This window comes from Sinocyclocheilus rhinocerous, unplaced genomic scaffold (genome assembly GCF_001515625.1).
Source record: "Sinocyclocheilus rhinocerous isolate Xijiao unplaced genomic scaffold, SAMN03320098_v1.1 scaffold203, whole genome shotgun sequence".
Taxonomy (NCBI): Eukaryota; Metazoa; Chordata; class Actinopteri; order Cypriniformes; family Cyprinidae; genus Sinocyclocheilus; species Sinocyclocheilus rhinocerous.
In genome coordinates this window covers 1,100,969-1,123,607 of record NW_015644353.1, presented here as the reverse complement: position 1 = coordinate 1,123,607, position 22,639 = coordinate 1,100,969, and the positions used below count along the sequence as shown (strand labels likewise).

The following is a 22,639-nucleotide window of genomic DNA, read 5'->3' as shown; positions in this document are numbered from 1 at the left end:
TTATCTAAACATTCTCAAATCTAGATGCATTTACTGGAGATGCAAAATGACACAAAACATCTGAGAAACTGATCAAAATGAAGTGAGTTTATGATTAAAACAAGAACAAATATCTGCAAATGGAGTCAGAAAAATAAACCTAATTCAAAAGGAGAAAGGTTCATTTTTCTGACTCCATTGGCAGATAAGTGTTTAGCACAAAGTCTTTTTGCATCTCCAGTAAATGTATCTTGATTTTAAATTCACCTGTACTGGAAAACAAGACACAAATCCTGAGGAAGGACATCATTTCAGCAGTGCAGTAAAAGACAGATTATTAAAACATCGTCCATTCAGAGAATGCTAAAACACTGCTCATGTCATTTGCATTTATTTCTATGACTGACAAACAAACAGTAAAATTCACAAAGAGAGAGTGTGTGTTGTGTGTTATGAGGATGAATATACGTGAGTGTTTGTGTGTGTTGATGGGAAGCTGCGCATGTGTTGTCCGCGGGCTTCAGCGTTGACCTACATCTGATTATTTCTGCTGACAGAACATCCTTCTTCAGTCTTTGTCCCTGACCAACCAACTGTGACACACAGACACTGAAGAACATGCCAGCGTCACACAGCTCTAACAGTCCAGATGTGATCAGGAGGAACCTCACACATATATCCAGCACGAGGAGTGTGTGTGTTCAGGAGTTAGTGAAGTCAGTCATCACTAGTGCTCCTAGACATGTGATCAAGCATGAATGATCCCTCAGATCATGTGTTGTTGAGGAAAGTGTGCTGGTTCTTTACTGTCTCAGCTGAGAGGAAACGTTCTCAGAACATCTCGGCAAGGTTCTCTTTCAAAGTTGTGTGGACTTTAACAATGTTCTTACAAAAACATTATATACATTGTTCATGGAACATTTTAGTTGGACGTTCAACTAATGTTTTTAAAATGTAACTACCTGTTTCAGAATGTTCAGAGAACAAAGTAACATTCCCATAATGTTTGCAAAATGATACAATGGAATGTTCCCTTAACATTCGCATAACCAAGAAAAAACGTTTGTAAAACATAAAAAAACTGGACGTTTTGAGCGTTCAGAGAACATAATGTTTTCTAACATAATGAGAACATTAGTGAAATGTTCTTAGAAAAATTTTTTTTGGTATGCATGTTAATAGGTAGTTTCTCCCTGTCTAGAGTTCTGCATCTTTAGGAAATGCAAAACTCTCGTTTGTAGATTGTTTTGTTCAGAACAAAAATTCATCATCAGATTTCTGAAGTGCGCAGAGAGACGCCGTGTGGCTTTAATTAGAGTTTCACATCATCTTCATTATGACACTGTCAGATGAACATTAGCAGAACGACTCTAAAACATGATGTTCTCAAAGCTGATGATAAACTCTGTGTGTGTGTGTCTCTGTCTGTGTGTGTTCTGTGCGTGTGTGTCTGTGTGTGTATGAGTGTGTGTTCTGTGCGTGTGTATAAGTGTGTGTTCTGTGCGTGTGTGTGTATATGAGTGTGTGTTCTGTGCATGTATGAGTGTGTGTACGAGTGTGTGTTCTGTGTGTGTATAAGTGTGTGTTCTGTGCGTATAAGTGTGTGTTCTGTGCATGTGTGTGTGAATATGAGTGTGTGTTTGTGCATGTGTGTGTGTGTCTGTGTATGAGTGTGTGTGTGTGTGTTTGTGTAGCAGGATGAGACTGACAGTGTGTGATGGATGTTATACACTATTACACAGCATGATCTCACTAACACTTGCACAACTCTGACACGACTATATGAGCTGCTGGAATGACAAATGAATGTGTGTGTGTGTGTGTGTGATGCACAATACTATCTGAATGTGTCTTAACCGTTACGTTAGAGTCAAAGAAATACAAAGTCTATCAGAGAGACAAACTAGTGTCAAAAGGCTTGGAAGTGCTTCAATATAGTACAATAACATTTAAAAGTAGTACTGAAGGTAATAATTTGGATCAAACGACAGAAGAGAGAGAGAGAGAGAGAGAGCGTTTAGTGTCCGGTGATGCTCCAGACTCACACTGAGTCGTGTGTTTAATACTGCGAGGCACCAGATCTGTACAGCACAACATCTCGGACATTCATTCATCACATCTACAAACACAGCGGTGCTCTGGTGCTTAATAAATAATCCAACAATCTCAAGCGGCCCTTCAGCATCAAACCAGCACATCACAACATCAACAGAGTCCAAACTCAATGCAGAAGTCCAGCTTCATAACATCATTAACGGCGCGGCGTCAGACGAATCTCAGTGTTCAGAGCAGCGCTTTAACTCTGGTTCTCCTCAGGGGTCAAAGGCCTCCTGTGGCGCTCTGGTGTGTCTCTACTGCCCCCTGCTGGACGATCTCAGTTTGACGATCCACTCACCGCCGGGGTTATTGTTGTACAGGTCGAACAAATGAGTCTCTGGATCCAAACAATGTTCACCTGAGCCAGAAAACAAGATTTGGGCATTCAAAATATCACATTTACATGTAACACATCTAATATAGATCATAATCTAAATATGGAGGATTGCTTTCTTGTTGATAGTGTAAATGCTGTTCTAGCAACATGGAAGTGTGTACGAGTGTGTGTTCTGTGTGTGTATAAGTGTGTGTTCTGTGCGTATAAGTGTGTGTTCTGTGCATGTGTGTGTGAATATGAGTGTGTGTTTGTGCATGTGTGTGTGTGTCTGTGTATGAGTGTGTGTGTGTGTGTTTGTGTAGCAGGATGAGACTGACAGTGTGTGATGGATGTTATACACTATTACACAGCATGATCTCACTTGCACAACTCTGACACGACTATATGAGCTGCTGGAATGACAAATGAATGTGTGTGTGTGTGTGTGTGATGCACAATACTATCTGAATGTGTCTTAACCGTTACGTTAGAGTCAAAGAAATACAAAGTCTATCAGAGAGACAAACTAGTGTCAAAAGGCTTGGAAGTGCTTCAATATAGTACAATAACATTTAAAAGTAGTACTGAAGGTAATAATTTGGATCAAACGACAGAAGAGAGAGAGAGAGAGAGAGAGCGTTTAGTGTCCGGTGATGCTCCAGACTCACACTGAGTCGTGTGTTTAATATGTGTGAGAGCGAGTGTGTGTGTGTGCATTCATACCGTTTCAGGAGTCCTCTGCTGTTGTCAGAGGCGTGTAGTTCTTTATAAAACTGTGACATCAGGTCTGAAGCGCGAGAATTAATAGTGAGACGAAACTCCATCGAGAAACTCACATCAGCCAGCTGGATCTTTACAGTACGACACTGCTGATCACACACACACACACACACACACACGAGAGAAGAAAAGAATTGATCAATAACTGATCAATCTGAGCCAAAGATCATTAGCCAAAAAAAGTGTAGATCACGCCACATTTCACCTCAAAATAAATTTAAAAAAATGAGAAAACTAATAGATTCTTATTATATACTATGATTATAGATATATTTAATTTGAAAATATTATATTATAAGATAAGTAAACAAAGCTTATTTTTAGGGGAATGAGAATTTGCGAGGTAACTGCCATGAAAATGAGGGTGATGGAAACATAGCTAGTATTTGGTTTTAATCTCGCCTTGATTTTAGGCAGTGCTTGAAGTGAAAAAAAGAAGTCCCCCATTTATTTATTTATTTATTAAATAAACAAGTACTTTTTAATAATTCACAATCTATGTATACAATCAATCAATCAATATTTAAATCAAAGTTTTCAATACAAATTAGCACAAGTCAAGCTGCGTTACCAAACAGGACCACAGGGAGACGCCAAAGACCACTAAACCTCCTGCATTGACCTGACTGCATATGGATGTATTCAGAATCACTAAACCTCTGACCACAGCATAATCTAAAACACCTTCAGTCAGCAACACTCTTGCTTTTAAGCCAAATACACGCTGAAAAGAATAATTTACCAACATCTGGATGCAAGTCACCGTTCTGTCCGCAATCTCTGATGAAATCGGCCGTGTTTTCTCTGCATTAGCGCTGTTTTGAATTCTGTTTGAATTCACTTATGAGTGTGTGTGTGTGTGTGTATGTGCGCGTGTGTGTGTATGTGCGTATGAGTGTGTGTGTGGTTTGTACCTTCAGTGTGTTTCTGTTGGGTTCTGGCAGCAGCAGCACAAGAAGATTCAACACGTGCAGCTTCTGTTTCAGGTCTGCAATATCTGTACAAAACAATTTAAACATGATTCTTCCTCAAAAAGACTCTTCAGTCCATTAGAAACCAATGACACAAAATACCAACATTACCAAGTACCAAGATCATATACAGTAGTGGCCAAAATGATTAGAACAGTAGTATTTTCAGCAGCTAAAAATTTTTTTAAGTCAGTTATTTCTATCTTTTGTTGTAGCGTCAGTAGGAAATAGTTTATATTTTCAAACATTCATTTTGCCATTAATTGTAATACTCCAGTGAGATTTTTGTTTCAAGAAACCTACCTGCAAAGCTACAGTACTGTAAGTTTGAGGCACTTGTGTAAAAATCCTGTAAAAAATAATGTCATAAATAGATTTTCTTTATCAGTTAACTTCTATTAATTGAATGAAATCATCATTTGGTGTGAGCATCCTCTGCGTTTAAAGCAGCGTTTGCCCTCGGTGCACTTGAGCAGAGTTTCTCAGGGAGCTTTGCAGGAGGTTTCTTGAAGCATCTTGGAGATGTTGCCACAGTTCTTCTGGACTGAGTTTGTCTCAGGTTGTTCTGTTTCTTCATGTCATTCCAGACAGACTGATGATGATCAGATCAGATCTCTGTGTGCAGCACAAACATCTCACTGCATTATTACAATTAATGGCCAAAATTAATGTTTGGAAATGTAAACTGATATTTCCTACTGACACACTACAGCAAAAGATAGAAATAACTGACTTAAAACATTTCTTACCTGGTGAAAATACTAGTGTTCTAATCATTTTGGCCACCAATGTATAAGATCAGAGATCAAATCTTTGACTGAAGTGAGTATTTTGGTCTTTTCTTCTGGTGAAGCTACTGTGATGTAGATACACACTATACACACTATACGACATACAGGACCTCAGTGAGACCTGCTGTTGTGCCTCACGCACCTCTGACAGCGCTGAAGGTGTTGAGGTGTTCGGCGGTCAGCAGCGGCGCCGGGAGTTCACGGATCAACTTCTTGAGCAGAGCGGCGGCGTCATTCGGACTGACCTCGTCCCAGCTGAACGAACCGCTGTAAAACGAGTTCTCCAGCATCTGCTGCAGCACCTACGACCGACACAGTGACTGTGAGCTGAAACACACTCACACAGAGCTTATTCATATGTGATGCATAAAAATACTTTGGTTATACCATGGTACAGTAAGCAGGCATTCGTACAAAACATGTTTTTCCATTCCACAGTGCTACTTTTCCATTGTTTTTCTATGTAAACAAGTGCAGGACAGGCGCGTTTCACTGTTGCATTTGAGTTTTTTATGGTGTCTCACGCATGAAACAGTGTTCTAAAAACATAAAATAAGTTCAACTTTAAAAATGTCTTGAGATCTTGCATTTTTCCCCATTCCACTGCATGTGTCTATGGAAATCAGCCCTTGTGGTGTCAGATGGAACTTCAATAGATACCATGGTACTACCAAGGTACTTTTAGTACTTATTTCATAATAATGTTTTATTTTACTTTGATTCTGGACTGAGACCCTGGAACCCGCAGAATCCCTTCAGAATCGAGACCCTTCTTCTCCAGAAACGACAGAAGCTGAAACAGAAATAAAAAAAAACAATCATGTACACAACACCTAAGAGTTTAGTTTGAGTTGATGAAACGGAAACGGCAGCAAATCTTTTCTTCTGTATTGTGACGTACATACAAAACGGATTATCGAAAAAGAAAAAAATGTAGGGCGGGGCTTGGTTCTGTGCATCAGTTGTTGATTGGATGTTGAAGTGTGGGCGTGGCTCTCAAAAAGGGAGGCGGATCTGAATGTGAGCTTGCAGTTTAAAAGCACCAAATGTTTGGAAAGTCCTTTTCACTGGAAGATCCAGTTATGACATTTTGGTTAAACATGCGGTCAAAACATGTATAAAATAAAAATGAAACGTATGTACGGATGAATACCAATTGACATTGGTAACACTTTACTGAAAGCCTTTATGTATAATGCATTATAAAGCTATTCGTAATGTTAGTTGTAATGCATTATATCTTTCCATAAATAGTTGGTTAAAATGCATTATAATACTTGAAGGTTGGTTTGTCATGTGATTTGATGCATTGTATTTTGTAAAGGTGTAACAATAAAATAGACGAGTATTATAATGTGTTATAACTGTGGTTACAATTATTAATGAGATAATACAATGCATTATAAGGAGCATTACAAAGTATAATTAATGCATTAAAACTACATTTGTAATGCATTATATATAAAGGCTTTAAGTGAAGTGTGACCTTTACATTTCATGCCGAATTTAAAGTAGTATTATAACAGTTTGGACGTAATAAATTGGTGCAAAAGGAAATGATGTCATGACGTACTGTTTGGAGGAAGAGTGGGATCTGAGTGTTGGGTTTGATCTTCTGATCGCTCTCCACCAATGAGGCGAGAGGAACGCCGAACAAACAGCTCTCTGACAAACAGGAAGACATTCGACAGGATTCTGATTATTGGTCACACAGATCCGAATGAGTGTGGTCACGTGACAGGAAACTCACCAGGGATTTTCCGTTTGCAGGTTTTGTGTCGTTTGACCTCGAGCCCCAGCAGGTCGCAGAGCGCCGTCATGTCAATCAGAGCCAGCTGACGGACCTTCTTCATGTCCTGCTGCGAAAGATCCAGCACCCGCGTCACTCCCAGCCGGCACTGCGGACAGATGACCCGCTACAGACGGAGAGAGAGAGACAGGAAAAGGAGGTGAGACACACCTCTCTGTTCACTGGTTTGATTTTATTATCATTATTATTATTTAGCCATTCTGAGATTATGCATCAGCTAATAACTTCAGAGAGACAGATAGGCAGAAAGTGAGTGTTATGCGGTTGCTATGGTTTTTTTAGTGTGTTGCTATGGTGTGTAACTGTAGACAGACAGGCGGACAGTGAGTGTTGTTATGCAGTTGTTATGGTGTTTTTAGTGTGTTGCTATGGTGTGTTAGGGCTGTCAAAATGGCTGAAAAACTAAATTCGAATTTTGTACTTAAATATTATCAATATTCGAATTATATTCGAATTTAAAAGGCATAATTTCAGTTCGGGGGGGAAAAAGCTTTTGGCTTCTCTTCTGATGCCGCAAGAGGGCGCATCTAACAAAATATTATGCACGTTTCTTCAAAGCATAATAAAATAACACGACTATCTTTGAAAAAAGTGCATAATGTTTAAAATAATGTTTATAAACCTTATATACATTATTTTAAAGTTTATAATTAAAGTTGCTTAAACTATTAGAAACAAAACAGAATCATGCATGTATGTAGCCTATAGTTTAATACAAAGGACCGAAAACCAATCACAAAGAGTAGCCTACTTTCTTCATTTAAAAACGGAAAAAGGGGGGTCGTCTTATAATCAGGGTCGTCTTATATTCGGGCCAATACGGTAACATGACTATCTTTGAAAAAAATAAAGTGCATAATGTTTAAAATAATGTTTATAAACCTTATATACATTATTTTAAAGTTTATAATTAAAGTTGCTTAAACTATTAGAAACAAAACAGAATCATGCATGTATGTAGCCTATAGTTTAATACAAAGGACCGAAAACCAATCACAAAGAGTAGCCTACTTTCTTCATTTAAAAACATGAGATACAGTGGGATGGGGAAAAAACGCCATAAAGTCTTGAGACATGTTTTTAAAAAGTTGAACTTACATTAATTTTACATGGCTTTCTAAACATGCGTCTCTCTGCGAGATGCAAGTGCAACGGTCATAGATCTGAGTGTTGGGTTTGATCTTCTGATCGCTCTCCACCAATGAGGCGAGAGGAACGCCGAACAAACAGCTCTCTGACAAACAGGAAGACATTCGACAGGATTCTGATTATTGGTCACACAGATCCGAATGAGTGTGGTCACGTGACAGGAAACTCACCAGGGATTTTCCGTTTGCAGGTTTTGTGTCGTTTGACCTCGAGCCCCAGCAGGTCGCAGAGCGCCGTCATGTCAATCAGAGCCAGCTGACGGACCTTCTTCATGTCCTGCTGGGAAAGATCCAGCACCCGCGTCACTCCCAGCCGGCACTGCGGACAGATGACCCGCTACAGACGGAGAGAGAGAGACAGGAAAAGGAGGTGAGACACACCTCTCTGTTCACTGGTTTGATTTTATTATCATTATTATTATTTAGCCATTCTGAGATTATGCATCAGCTAATAACTTCAGAGAGACAGATAGGCAGAAAGTGAGTGTTATGCGGTTGCTATGGTTTTTTTAGTGTGTTGCTATGGTTTGTAACTGTAGACAGACAGGTGGACAGTGAGTGTTGTTATGCAGCTTTTATGGTGTTTTTAGTGTGTTGCTATGGTGTGTAACTGTAGACAGACAGGTGGACAGTGAGTGTTGTTATGACAGGTGGACAGTGAGTGTTGTTATGCAGTTGTTATGGGGGAAAAAACGCCATAAAGTCTTGAGACATGTTTTTAAAAAGTTGAACTTACATTAATTTTACATGGCTTTCTAAACATGCGTCTCTCTGCGAGATGCAAGTGCAACGGTCATAGACGTCCCTCTAGAAAATGTGATAAATATACTGTCTGTGTGAACGGGTTGGATTCGGTTTTGACGTAAACAACATCATCTCCGCATTGATGTTCTTTTTTATTTTAATGAACAACGTAGCAGCGCCGCATCTAGTAGGTTCAACTGGATAGGCTAAGAAAAACATTAAAATGCAATGACACTTACATCGTCATCGCATCTCGTGCACCACTGATAAGGTTGCCTGATGCACACCTAAAATTCGAATGCAACGTTTTTGCATTCGAATGTGGATTTTTATTTTAAATTCGACGAATATTCGGAATTCGAAATTTTTTTTGACAGATGGTGTGTAACTGTAGACAGGCAGACAGATGGACAGTGACTGTTGTTATGCAGTTGCTATGGTGTTTTTAGTGTGTGGCTATGGTGTGTAACTGCAGACAGACGGACAGTGAGTGTTGTTATGCGGTTGCTATGGTGTTTTTAGTGTGTTGCTATGGTGTGTAACTGTTGACAGGCGGACAGTGAGTCTTGTTATGCGGGTGTTATGTTTTTTTTTAGTGTGTTGCTATGGTGTGTAACTGTAGTCAGACGGACAGAGAGTGTTGTTATGCAGTTGCTATAGTGTTTTTAGTGTGTTGCTATGGTGTGTAACTGTAGACAGACAGACAGTGTGTGTTGTTATGCGGTTGCTATGGTGTTTTTAGTGTGTTTCTTTGGTGTGTAACTGTAGACAGGCAGACAGAGAGTGTTGTTATGCAGTTGCTATGGTGTTTTAGTGTGTTGCTATGGTGTGTAACTGTAGACAGACAGACAGACAGTGTGTGTTGTTATGCGGTTGTTATGGTGTTTTTAGTGTGTTGCTTTGGTGTGTAACTGTAGACAGGCAGACAGATGGACAATGAGTGTTGTTATGCGGTTGTTATGGTGTTTTTAGTGTATTGCTATGGTGTGTAACTGTAGACAGGCAGTGAGTGTTGTTATGCGGTTGCTATGGTGTTTTTAGTGTGTTGCTATGGTGTGTAACTGCAGACAGGCAGTGAGTGTTGCTATGTGATTGCTATGTTGTTTTTAGTGCGTTGCTATGGTATGTAACTGTAGACAGTCGGACAGTGCGTGTTGTTATGTGGTTGCTATGTTGTTTTTAGTGTGTTGCTATGGTGTGTAACTGTAGACAGGCGGACAGTGCGTGTTGTTATGCGGTTGCTATGGTGTTTTTAGTGTGTTGCTATGGTGTGTAACTGTAGACAGATGGACAGTGCATGTTGTTATGTGGTTGCTATGGTGTTTTTAGTGTGTTGCTATGGTGTGTAACAGTGCGTCTCACCGGCAGTGCTCCGTCGTCTCTCCTGCACTGACTGCTGTTGTTCTGTGGTAGTTTGGCTTGTTTCAGTAAGATGGCCGCTTGTTCACAATATGCCACGTCTGTGATAAAGATCTCGTCCATCTGCAGCCCTTGAGTCTCCTGACCGCTGACAGCTACACACACACACACGCCGTTAACGGCTGTTTCCATTGACAGCGGGAAGCGTTCACTATCTGATCCATTTGAATATGATTTCCATGTGAAAAGGCAGGAAATTGCATCTTGTGTTCAAAGGGCACGTGCTGCATTCACAAGCGCTGAGTTAATGTATAATCACTGCTCATCTCTCCGAATCTGAAGCATTTGAATGTTATTAAACACACATATGCTCTTATATTAATAGATGTGACAGGTGAAGATCTGCAGCTGATAATATCACTGAATAATAAACAGAATAATGAACCGTTAGGATCACGATGCTGTAGTGCATTGGTTCCCAATCCTGATCAAGGAGAACCCCCAACTGCACATTTTAGATGTCTCCCTAATCAAACACACCTGATTCAACTCATCAGCTAATATTGACTGGATTGGGAGCCACTGCTGTAGTGTTTCAGGCCAACATTACACCTTACATTGGGTTTCCTTCTAATGAGATCCTCAAAAATAATCAAAGTGTCTCTGCAAAACAGCTGGAGTGTTGTGGTTGGTTGCCAGGGTTCTTATTAAGGCATTAGATAATCTTAATAGCTTCTCAGCCAATAGAAAAGAGACAGTGTGTGTTTGTACCTGATCGTTGTGTCTTTGTCACACTCTCCATGTTTCTGTGTGCGTCAGGTTCGCTGTTGTGTGTCTCAGGAACTGCTGACTGAATAGAATACAATTATTTAGACACACACACACACACACACACACACATGCATACAGGAGAGATGTGTTATCTGTGTGTGTGATGAACAGAACTCAAGCCTCTATTCAGATGCACTGATATGATCTGACATGATGTGAGTGTGTATTGTGTGCTGTGGAGCACAAGCACATACAGGTCTTTACAAATGCCACGACTGACTGTTCCTCCACACACATACTGTCCTTCTGTCATTATACAACCATAAGCACTCGAACACCGTACAATCTTTTAGTTGTTCAGCAAATCTGACACATGTCAGCTGTGCATTTCATTATTAAAGAGGTCAAATCATAGTTGTATTATTTATTTAAATGCTAAAAACAGTGACCATTCACACAGAACACATTTTTGTGTTTAAAAACGTGGGATGTGCATTATGCAGGTTCAGTGGAATGAAAATAAACACACGACCATGAGACACATTTTTAAAAGCTGAAGAACTTCAAACTTGAACTCAGTGTTGTTAGAATGGCGTATAATGTGCGAGACGCTGTGAAAGACACGACATGAGCGCAGTGGTCTAAGATTTCCATCAAGTGCATGTAATGCAATGAAATGCAAAAATGCGTTATGTATGAACGGCCCCTAAACCTAATTTTATTGATGTGAAAATGTGTTGATGTGAACATGTTTTCAAAATACAATGAAGACAACATTGGAAAATCAGATTCCTTATGACATTCAAATTAATATGATTTTAGTCCTGTTCAAATACAAATGCAACTTGAAAGTCACCGCTGTTATAAAGGCTCAAATGATGCAAAACAGAATGGCGTTTTTTACATTGAAAAATTCAATATTTGGGCAGTGGAATTGGGAAAAAAGTGCCTCATTTGTGAATGCTGTGTCATGTGCAAGATGCTGCAAGACATACGTCTCAAGCACAGTGGTCAAACACATCTGTCTAGCATGTTTACATAGAAATACAATGGAAAACCGTAATTTGGAATGGAAAAATGTGTTCTGTGTGAACGGCCCCTTAATGTGTTATTGGATCCAAAATCAAATATCATTATGAACACACACACACACACGCACTCTCACACACACACACACACACACACACACTCGCTCACACACACACACACACACTCGCGCGCACACACACACACACACACACACACAGGTGTGCTGTTACCTGAGCAATGGGGGAGGCAAAGACGTCTCTGACGTGTCGCGCTGGCGTTTTGTTCCTCTTGCGCAGCGAGCAGGTGAACGAGTCGATACGTCTTTGAACCGCAGCTGCTTGAGTCTTAGTGAGAGTCGACAACAGAACGGCTTTATCAACGTCCTCTTCTTCACCATTTACCAGCGGAGACAAACCAGCATCCTGCAGCCAGAGCTCCTCCTGCTCGCCGTCTGACACACACACACACACACGTTTACTTAGCTATCTAAATGGGGACATTCCATAGGCATAATGGTTTTTATACTGTACAAACTGTATATTCTATTGCCCTACACCAACCCTACTCCTAAATCTTACCCCTTACAGAAAACTTTATGCATTTTTACAATTTAAAAAATACTTTGTTCACTTTATTTTTAAACCAGTTTTACAAATGAGGACGTCCTCAAAGGGAGGTTTTTGGATATTTTGTCAGGTTTAGCTCACTTTTGGGTACAAATTTGTCCCAAAAATATGGGTAAGTAAGTACACACTCACACACACACACGCGCACACAAACACACACACACACACACACACACACCGAGACACAAACACACACACAAACACGTGCACACAAACACACACATACACACACACACACACACACACACACTTTAACAATTTATTTAAATCCACTTAAAATAAACAATTTACAGGGACATAAATATTACAGATGTCCCTGTAATTTTTTTCTTTTAAGTGGATTTAAATAAATTGAGACGGCGTGATGCGTCTCGGTTAGGGCTCACGATTATTTCGGTCAATACTGTAATCATGATTATTTAACACGATTATGAGTGGGCCAGATGAACAAAACTTTATATGAATGATTTATTCAGTCAGTGATATATATCAAATACATATTTTATGTAAATGAGGTTGCTATGACATCTACATTTTAGAGACCAGTGAAATTTCACGATTCTCAATACCACAGCAGAGTACTATAATAACTAATATTAGTAAAAAACTAAAACAAAAGTCCTCAAAATGATTGAAAACAGTTAAACTGTCAAAATAATAAAGCAAAGGACAAATACAATAGAATAAAAAGATACAAATGAAACAAACTGTGCTTTAAGGTTTTTTTCAAGTATTCAGTTAACAGCCTACTACAGAAATTGAATAATCTAAAGTGACCAGTTGATGGGAAAAGTATTCTTAAAATGCATTCAAAATTCTGAATAATTTGTAATATATAATTATTCACGGTATTTAGAAGTGCCCACGATAACAATATCGCGCATATTCATTACCGTGATATATCGCATTACCGAATACCGGCACAAGTTTAATCTAAAGTAAAATAAAACAGCATAGTCTTCACTGTAAGAATTAAACTTCATTTATTTCTTATTAAAGCTACAAAAGTCCTTCACTCAGGAGCAGGGAGTGATTTTGTCATTGTCTTTTGTTGTTTGATTAATATTAAGCTCACAGTCGGCAGCAGGAATATTAGGCTGCTGTCACTTTAAGAGACTTTTCATTCTCAACTGTTTTAAGTTCATTTATTACATAACTGACCAGGGTTTACGTGAAAAATTACTAAGCACCGCATTTTGACACATTGAGCACATACACACAAAATCCTGCAGTGCACAGTGCAAGTTCTTTTTCGCGCTTTTAAAAACATGAATAAATCTAATCAACTTTAATAAATCAAGCACGTCCCATTTTGCATGATTTTACTGATTTGCATGTGAAATTGGGTTTTTTTGGAGGAGCAAAAGCGCACTGCTAGAATGGGGCGCAATAATCGTTTTATCTCGATTCTTGTATTTTTATAATCGTTGGAAGCCGAAATCCAAATCGAGACTGCATTTGGATTAATTGCACAGGCCTAGTCTCGGCCTCACCTTCAGACTGTCGGGAATCTCGTCTGCTGCTGTCTGGCTCCGAGTCGCTCCGTATGGTCTCCACTTCACTCCAGAAGGACTCCAGGCACAACCTGTCGGGCTGCTGCGGGGTCGGGAGGTCAGGTGAGTCCGCCCAGGACTCAACATTCATCGCGGTGAGGCTGCAGTCCCTGAAACACAAAGGAAGAGGATGATGGTGACAAAGAAGCATCAGTCTGGAGGTTCATACTAGACAAAGGTTGAGCATCAGAGGCCAATCTGATCAGATTTTGGCCATCGGATTGGATCAAATCCTGAAAATGGGTTGTTCAAAAGAAAAAAGGATTCTGAATTCGGATTAAGGTCCTTGCACACTGAGTCCGAAATTTTCATATGTGACCCTCAACCACAAAACCAGTCATAAGGGTCAATTTTATGAAATTGGGATGTATACATCATGAATAAATAAGCTTTCCATTGATGGATGTAAGGATGTTAAGGCCACTTAATATAAAGTGGGACCGCATTTTTTTTTCTTTTTTTTTCGTATTCGTCATCCTTTCCTATCAAAATGCTTGCTACAGATAGGAAAGCTCAGAAAATCTAACCTGATCTGAATTTTTTTTATGATGGACAAAAGTTTCGGAGGCAGTGTGTAAACGTGATTGACACAACGTGAGGTCGTATTTATTTTTTAACGCGCTACAATTTCAGACGAGAATTTTGGATTGTGCAAAGACCTTTAGATCACAAAATGCAATCTTGGTTTTGATCTGGATTGAATCCTCAGTTCGTGTTGTTCAAAACGTTTCAGTAAGATTGGGATACTTTTGATCCAAAAAAAACCAAAACAGGATTATTCTGATCCCAGCAGAATGCTGAATTTCAGGAACAAAAATGTAATAAAACTTTAAAACTGGTCCAAAAAAATACAACATTTGTAACATGTAATACATCCCCAAATCCACAAACAGCTGTCAATATCAAACTAAAATATTATATTTAATTTAAAGTTGTTGTTTTTTAATCAACAATGCTTGTAAACTACATTGGCACAATCATCAGAGATGAACCAGTCAGAAGTAGTTATTTGTGTAAATGCAATGCAAAACATTGGCTTTTTCCCATCAGCATGTCCCTTTAGGGGCTCCGTAGAGCTCTAGTAATCCAGATTTGGAAATCTGAAAAAGTGTGTATCTGGATCAGTGTGATCCAATCCAACCGGCACAAAAATAAGATGGGTTACCTGATCCTGAAAACATGGGATCTCCAAATCCACATCATTCTGATCCAGATTAAACTTTTTGAGCAACTGGCCCCTGGACTCTCAAGCATGTAAATGAGACGTCTTCTACACAAGAGCTCAAAACTCAAACTACGTCCTGTTCCAGTTTTTACAGGTAACTGACCAAACGAACCGTCGTTCATTTCTTTGGCGTGCTAATGAGTTTCTGGTGACAGCTAGTAAGCTAGTGAAGTGGTAAAACCGGTTTCTGTTGAACTGCACTGATTAAATCAATGCTGAAACTGTCAGTCGACTCCAGCAGCGTCGAACTCTCATCATGCTGAACTAATGTCAGATTTACAAAACAGCATCTGTAGAAGCAAATGTGATGTTCTTCTTTAAGTCATCTAGCGACTGATGTGGGTTTGAATGGAAACCAAGAGTAAAGAACACAGAGCAAAAACACATATTATACACGATATTCACAAAAAAATGTGTGAAAACAGAACATGCTATTCATGCTCTAATCTGTTCTTTAGATTTAAGCCATTCAGCCAAAGATGGTCTGTTTCAGAACTGAGAAAAGCCACGTCTGTTAACAGGCAATTAGCAGATTACTGGCTAATTATTCACCTGCACTACAAAAGCGCTGCTCTTCCTCAGTATTTCCTAAGTCTTGTTTTCCAGCACTAACATCTAAACATTCTTAAACCAAGATACATTTACTGGAGATACAAAATGACAGAAGATAAAGAAGTGCTTCTGAGAAATGTATCAAAATTCATTATGTTTATTAACAAACAGATGCCGGTAGACTGCAATGGACAGACTTACAGTCTTTAGATCGTGGAATTTTCACAGCTCACAACGAGTTTTTGTGTAACGGAAGTTATTTTCAGAAAGACGTAACGTCAGCTGAACGATCAGTATGTTGTTCAACATCCATTAAACGCACTGTACTTCAGTCCTGACTGAGGTCTATGGAGTCATAAAAATAAGTGGTCGACTGATACTGTTTTTTTTGACGGCCGATGCCGTAACCAACAGGGCACTCAGTATTCTGGGAAGTTTGTGTGCATTGGGAATCATATTTTTTCAAATAAAGCCAAGGTAACACTCATTTTACATTCAGCACACGTGAAATTAAATGTTCACTAGTCATTTAAAGATTTGTTTAAATTATGTAAATGTGTATTTGCTGATTGCTGACGGCAAACGAGAAAGTATTATAATGTTTGCCTTTCTATTACTAATAATATAAAAGCAATCGTTATAATACTTTGTATACATTTTAATTCCTTTGTCTAACAGTTCTATTGGATTATTAGACAGACTTCTATCCGTATTAGACAGAACTGTTGACAACGACGGCGCGCCGTCAAAATAAAAGTCCCGCCTCGAACGCATCGGCCAAACAGAAAAACTTATCGGCCGATGCCGATATTTGAAAAATGCCAAATATCGGCCGATATATCGGTCGACCACTAATAAAAATCAGCTTAATTCAAGGGCAAAACAAGTTTATTTTTCTGACTCCATTGGTAGATATTTATACTGGAAAACAGATACTGAAGAACAGCGTGATGTTTTTTGCAGCGTGATGTTTTGATCTGACAGTAGTTGTGCAGAGATATTATTAAAATCATCGGTTACAGTCTCAGCATCAAGCAGAACGTGTTTCAGCTCAGATCTATCACACATATGAGAATATTCACGCTAAACCGTGTTCTCGGTCTCAGAGGCGGTTTAGTCAGGACTCTACCTGGTAATTGGCTGAGTTTTGGTTTGGGTTTGTCTGGTTGAGTGTTGCTCGTGCGGATGGTGAAGGAAGCGTCTCACTCGACACAGATTCCTGTGCAGGACGGGTTTGGATCGAACCAAACGCGGTTTTAAGTCCATACAGTACATTCTCACTTACAGTCCTGCTGCTCAATCAATGCAGATGAATAATAATACTCCTCTTCTGTTTGAATATTGACATTATTCCTTTGGCACACGTTTGCTCGTCACATCTCTTTCCCTAATTCTCCAACAGATTTTCTTTTCCAGTTCTGAGTGTAAAAATGTCCATCAAACAGAAGATGAACTGATGGATGTGTCTTCAGATCACTTCTTCTCATCTGTTGCTCACTGCTCTGCTGCAATACTTGTATCTGAGTGTTTGTGAGTGTGTGCGTGTGTTCGTGTGTGTGTGTGTGTGTGTTCGTGTGTGTGTGTGTGCGTTCGTGTGTGTGTGTGTGTGTGTGTGTGTGCGTGAGTGCCTGGGGGAAAAAAACCAGCAAAACCACATCACTAACACCTGAGCCTGCCTATCTAGGGCACACCCTGCTGCTCATTAACACACACTACATGCCATTCATAACCTGACACATAAACAAAACCATAAATAGATGAGATGAAAATAATTTTTAACCTCTAACCTACATGTGACTCGTCAAAACAAAGGCCTTAAAGGGATAGTTCACGTAAAAATGAAAATTCTGTCATTAATTCCTCACCCTCATGTCGTTCCAAACCCGTAAGACTTTCGTTCATCTTCAGAACACAAATTAAGATATTTTTGATGAAATCCAAGAGCTCTCTGACCCTTCATAGACAGCAAGGTTACTAACACGAACAAGGCTCAGAAATGTAGTAAGGACATTGTTAAAATAATCCATGTGACATCAGAGGTTCAACCGTAATGTTACGAAGCTACGAGAATACTTTCGGTGAAAAAAAACAACAACAACTTTATTCTAGAAGAATCTAAAGATTTAAATGCATGGAAATCTGCAAATTGAGATGATGTAAAAGTGTTAAACAGAGCTGAGAACACTACAGTCATATAAGCAGAAAACATCATCATATTAGCCACAATATATCATAAAGTGACACAGAATGAGCAGGATGTGTAGACATTTCTGAATGAAACCTTCTGTGGCTCTTTCTGCAGATGAGTGACATACTGAACTCTCTGATATACAATCTAAAGCTGTATTTATAATCGTTTTATGACTGCTATTCGTGCATTATTTATGAGCTGATACAAACTGAGTGATGCAATGTTTACTATTTTAAAAACCAATTATTCACCACAGCAGGAGTGACGAAAAACAGTACAGTGCCAAAAAAATAAACACTTTTTTACTTATGCATAAACACATACAGCATTACTGGGGCTGGCAACACCAGGGTAATGGGTTGGATTCTCAGGGAAAGCAGGATCTGATAAAATGTGCATTTGGAATGCAATGCAAGCCAGTTTGGATAAAAACATCTGCATAAATGTAAATGTCCATCTGAAATACTGATGCACACAGACACATGTGTTTAGATGTCAATCACAATTAAGTTCTGATATATTTACAGTAGGAAATGCACAAAATATCTTCATGGAACATGATCTTTACTTAATATCCTAATGATTTTTGGCATCAAAGAAAAATGTATAATTTTGACCCATACAATGTATTGTTGGCTATTGCTACAAATATACCCCAGCGACTTAACACTGCTTTTGTGCTGCAGGGTCACATATGATCTCCTCTCCTCTCTTTTTTTACACTTTGACAATATTTACAGATGTACTCAGCAGATCTCATGATGTTCTGCTTGTTGTCATCATCGTTAGCATCTTCCTCATATTTGCACAGGCATACTTGTGTCTTTAACGAGCAGCGGGGCAGACGCAGGTTAAATCTGTCAATAGTGCGCTTAAAGAATCTCCTGGCGAACGCTAACAGGAAGCTGAATGACGCAGATACACATTTCATTGTTCTGTTCAATCTCAGCTGCTAGGTCTCTCTCCACAGTGATTAAATGTGCATTCAAACTAGAGAAACGCTACAAACACACGAGACACTGAATACACGCACAACACAGTCGGAGTAATCTGGATCAAGCTCTGCTCTTCTGCTGATGGAATGAAGACATTCAGGCTTGTTTTTTGCTTCAGATTCTGATGCCGGAAGAACGGTCAGCTTATTTTTAACCCTGAATCCCCCCCCCACCCTCCACATGTTGAGATTCATTGTTGTTCATACGACATGCCACAATAAGCTGACTTTTATAGAGCGAGAGAACAAAAGCATAGAACGAACGCTAAAGGTTACACGACTATTATATACAAACTACAGTCAAGATAAAGGCAGTCGGCTCCAAAACAACCTAATCTAAAACATTTGTATAGCTACTTCATGCATTATAGACATTATGTTCTTAATGATATTTATTTTTAGAATCACAGCACAAACAATACCATCTGGAGTGACTACAGTCACGACTGATACATTTACACTAAACACAAATATCCCAATGAATATAACATAATGACATACTAACACGCACAAAATATTTGAGTACAAAGACGACATGCAGCAAATGAATCAGTGAATCACCCGGTGAATTCATGAACCAATGCATTTATATGAAACACTAAATTCACTGAAATGATTCGGTCCACACACAGACACTGCATGGCTTTGCACAGTGCTGGTTTTGATTATCTTAAAATATTACGATGTTTTCAAATAGAATTTGAAAATAGAAAAACCACAAAATAGCTCTGTAACACAAAACCACATTGTTGTAAAAGTACAGTAGCTTGTGATTGGAAAAGCTGCACTATTTGGGAACATCTGAGCATCTAAAACGTCACGCGAGTGAGAAAGTTAGCAGCATCGTTAGCTTTAGTTTCTCCTCGGTCTCGACAGACAGATCGCCTCTAATCTGCTTCACACTCACTGACAGTGTCTTGCTTTCAGTCTTAATCCAGATTGCACTCGGAAAGCTTCTTATAGTTTGCAGGGTTCAACAGTTAAGTAATGTGAACCGCCAACCAGGTTACTCGTTACGCAAGAGTCATGCAGCATTCGATCCATAATCGTACTATTCTTACATCATTTCTGTAGCGTTTAACTTGTTTCCAAAAGCCAAATTTAGAGCTTCGGTCAGACTCTCATTTCATGCCGATGCTAGTAACAGTGTGATAATCAGGTTAACTAGTACTGGTGTTTAGTTTTTTTTTAGTTTAGTGATTGTTTCAGATTTTATTGATTCATTGGAATGTAATGTTTTAACATGATTTCATTCATTTTTTAATCGAGGAATCAGAGTTTTGAATAAAAATATTAGCAAACGTTAAAATGAGACACATTGTCAATACACCAATGATAACATTTAATATTTAATATTGCATGCTTGCATAACATTTTTACAAAGCATTTACTGTTAATAATAGACTACTGCTGTTATACTTTGTCATTTTGAATTTAAACTGCCTTGAATTTTTGAGTTGACTTCTAAAACTGAATGTCTATATTTTTTATCAAAGAAATATTTCGCATTTTTCTTACTTTACATTATTTCTGAACATAACATGTTTAAGACAGTATTTGCGTTCATATTTCATGCATCTTTTCAGTAAAGATATATAACAAGTGTTTTACATTTACATCCAAGTGCTGCACTTGGAACAGAACTTTCTTAATAAAGAATCATATTGTAGTTACGTTTTTAAGTTAACTAGTTCAATGTTAAAAAATCTAAGTTGTAGTGTGTGACCAGTCATAAGCAGCACGGGTATATTTGTAGCAATAGCCAACAATACATTGTATGGGTCACAATTATCAATTTTTCTTTTATGCCAAAAATCATTAGGATATTAAGTAAAGATCATGTTCCATGAAGATATTTTGTAATTTTCCTACCGTAAATATATCAAAACTTAATTTTTGGTGAATAATATGCATTGCTAAGAACTTCATTTGAACAACTTTAAAGATGATTTTCTCAATATTTAGATTTTTTTGCACCCTCAGATTCCAGATTTTCAAATAGTTGTATCTCAGCCAAATATTGTCCTATCCTAACAAACCATACACCAATGGAAATATTATTTATTCAGCTTTCAGATGATGCATACATCTCAGTTTCAAAAAAATGAGTTTTGTGCTCCAGGGTCACAATTGATCAAATGATTTAGTCTTTTTCCACATCACCCGTGTTCTCCGCCGCTCATACCTGACAGGAGTGTGTCCAGCCTTTTTGCCCAGCAGCCGTGACTGACCCGCGTTTCTTCCCCACGGCATCCTGCTCTGGTTCTGGTTCTTGGAGCCGCTGGTCCCGCGGAGAGCAGGAATCAGCAGCGGACTGCGTCGAGCGCCTGCGAGCTCCTCGGCGTGTAAACACATGAGAGCTAGAACGCTCCGCACAGGAACACCAGCGCAGCCCAGCATCCTGCTACAGGAAGAGCGGACCAATGCCACAACACGGGAAGCGGAGGACGAGATGTGGGGGAATGTGTTGGGCTTGACTTCCCAAACTTCAACCAAGCACTGATAAACCTCAAGATAAACTGCCATAGTGGTTTAGGCAATCAAAACTAGCTGTTTCCAGCCTAAAACCAGTACTTCCTGAATCAAACTAAACAGAAAAATCTCCAAAATCAACTGTCGTTGCTGCTCCATGGACACAAATGAGCTCAAACAGAGTCGTTCACAGCTCAGGATCATAATCTGATCGCTTGGATTTGCACAATCTTCTATTTGTTTGAAGAAATAGTTTGCGGGGATTAATAGACTTGTGACACACGTCTACGTCAACTAATCAGACGAACCGTTTCTTCACTGTGTGACAAAATAGGATACGTAACAGGCCAAAAGCATTAGAAATCCTGCGTTTCCCACTGGAAAATATTGTGGTGGTTTCTGTCGCTCGTCTCAGAAACACAATCATTCTGACAAGAGTTGAGCGCAGCATGAAAACACACTGATGAGTATCAAACACTACAGTTCAAACGTTTGGGTCATTAAGTTAAATACTTCATCAAGGATGCATTAAATTGATCAAAAGTGACAGTAAAGACATTTATAATGTTCCAAAAGATTTCTATTTCAAATAAATGCTGTTCTTTTGAACTTTCTATTCATCTGTGAATCCTGAAAAATAAAATGTATCACGGTTTCCACAAAAATATTGTGCAGCACAACTGTTTTCAACATTGATAATAATCAGAAATGTTTCTTGAGCAGCAAATCAGCATATTAGAATGATTTCTGAAGATCATGTGACACTGAAGACTGGAGTAATGATGCTGAAAATACAGCTTTGGTCACAGAAATAATTACAGTTTAACAGATATTCACAAAGAAAAATGCTATTTTACATTCTAATAACATTTCACAATTTTTACTGTCATTTGGTCAAATAAATGCAGTCTTGTTGAGAAGAGACTCATACCAAACTTTTGAATGGTAGCGTATGTAAATATTTACTGAACAATGCTTCTCTTTAATACTTTCATTTTTATTTTTCCTTTTCTGTGCTGCAAATAGTTTCTATTCATTTTCCAAATATTCGAATCATGTTGTACATGATCTGAAGCTCTAGTATTTACCACAATCATTTAAAAACATCTGTGTCGCCTCGGTGTGGAATTTATGTGCTGAAAACACACTAAACTGCTTAGAGTAAAAGTGTCAAATCAAGACAGACAATAAAACCTCTGGGTCTTCATATATTCACTGTACGCAGTTAACC

At 38.8% G+C, this 22,639-nt stretch overlaps 1 protein-coding gene across 1 annotated transcript; it reads right to left on the bottom strand.

The window, feature by feature from the left end:
- Window positions 1-2,330: 2,330 nt before the first annotated feature.
- arhgap40 (Rho GTPase activating protein 40) lies at window positions 2,331-21,462 on the bottom strand. The gene is made up of 11 exons (XM_016575857.1): window positions 21,122-21,462; window positions 13,915-14,084; window positions 12,026-12,246; window positions 10,767-10,845; window positions 9,999-10,150; window positions 8,064-8,229; window positions 6,508-6,599; window positions 5,650-5,727; window positions 5,077-5,236; window positions 4,087-4,169; window positions 2,331-2,411 (listed from the first exon to the last, which is right to left on the bottom strand). Exons 1-11 carry the CDS (start codon window positions 21,460-21,462, stop codon window positions 2,331-2,333), a joined length of 1,623 nt encoding a protein of 540 aa, XP_016431343.1.
- Window positions 21,463-22,639: the final 1,177 nt, after the last annotated feature.

Bases quoted from the DNA above. Each gene is read 5' to 3' on its own strand.
- arhgap40 (XM_016575857.1), bottom strand. From the start codon at position 21,462: ATGGCAGTTTATCTTGAGGTTTATCAGTGCTTGGTTGAAGTTTGGGAA. The intron at 12,247-13,914 runs GTGAGGCCGAGA...TGTGTGTGTCAG, and splicing joins AGATTCCCGACAGTCTGAAG to ACGGCGAGCAGGAGGAGCTC. The intron at 4,170-5,076 runs GTGCGTGAGGCA...TGTTTTGTACAG, and splicing joins CACCTTCAGCGCTGTCAGAG to ATATTGCAGACCTGAAACAG.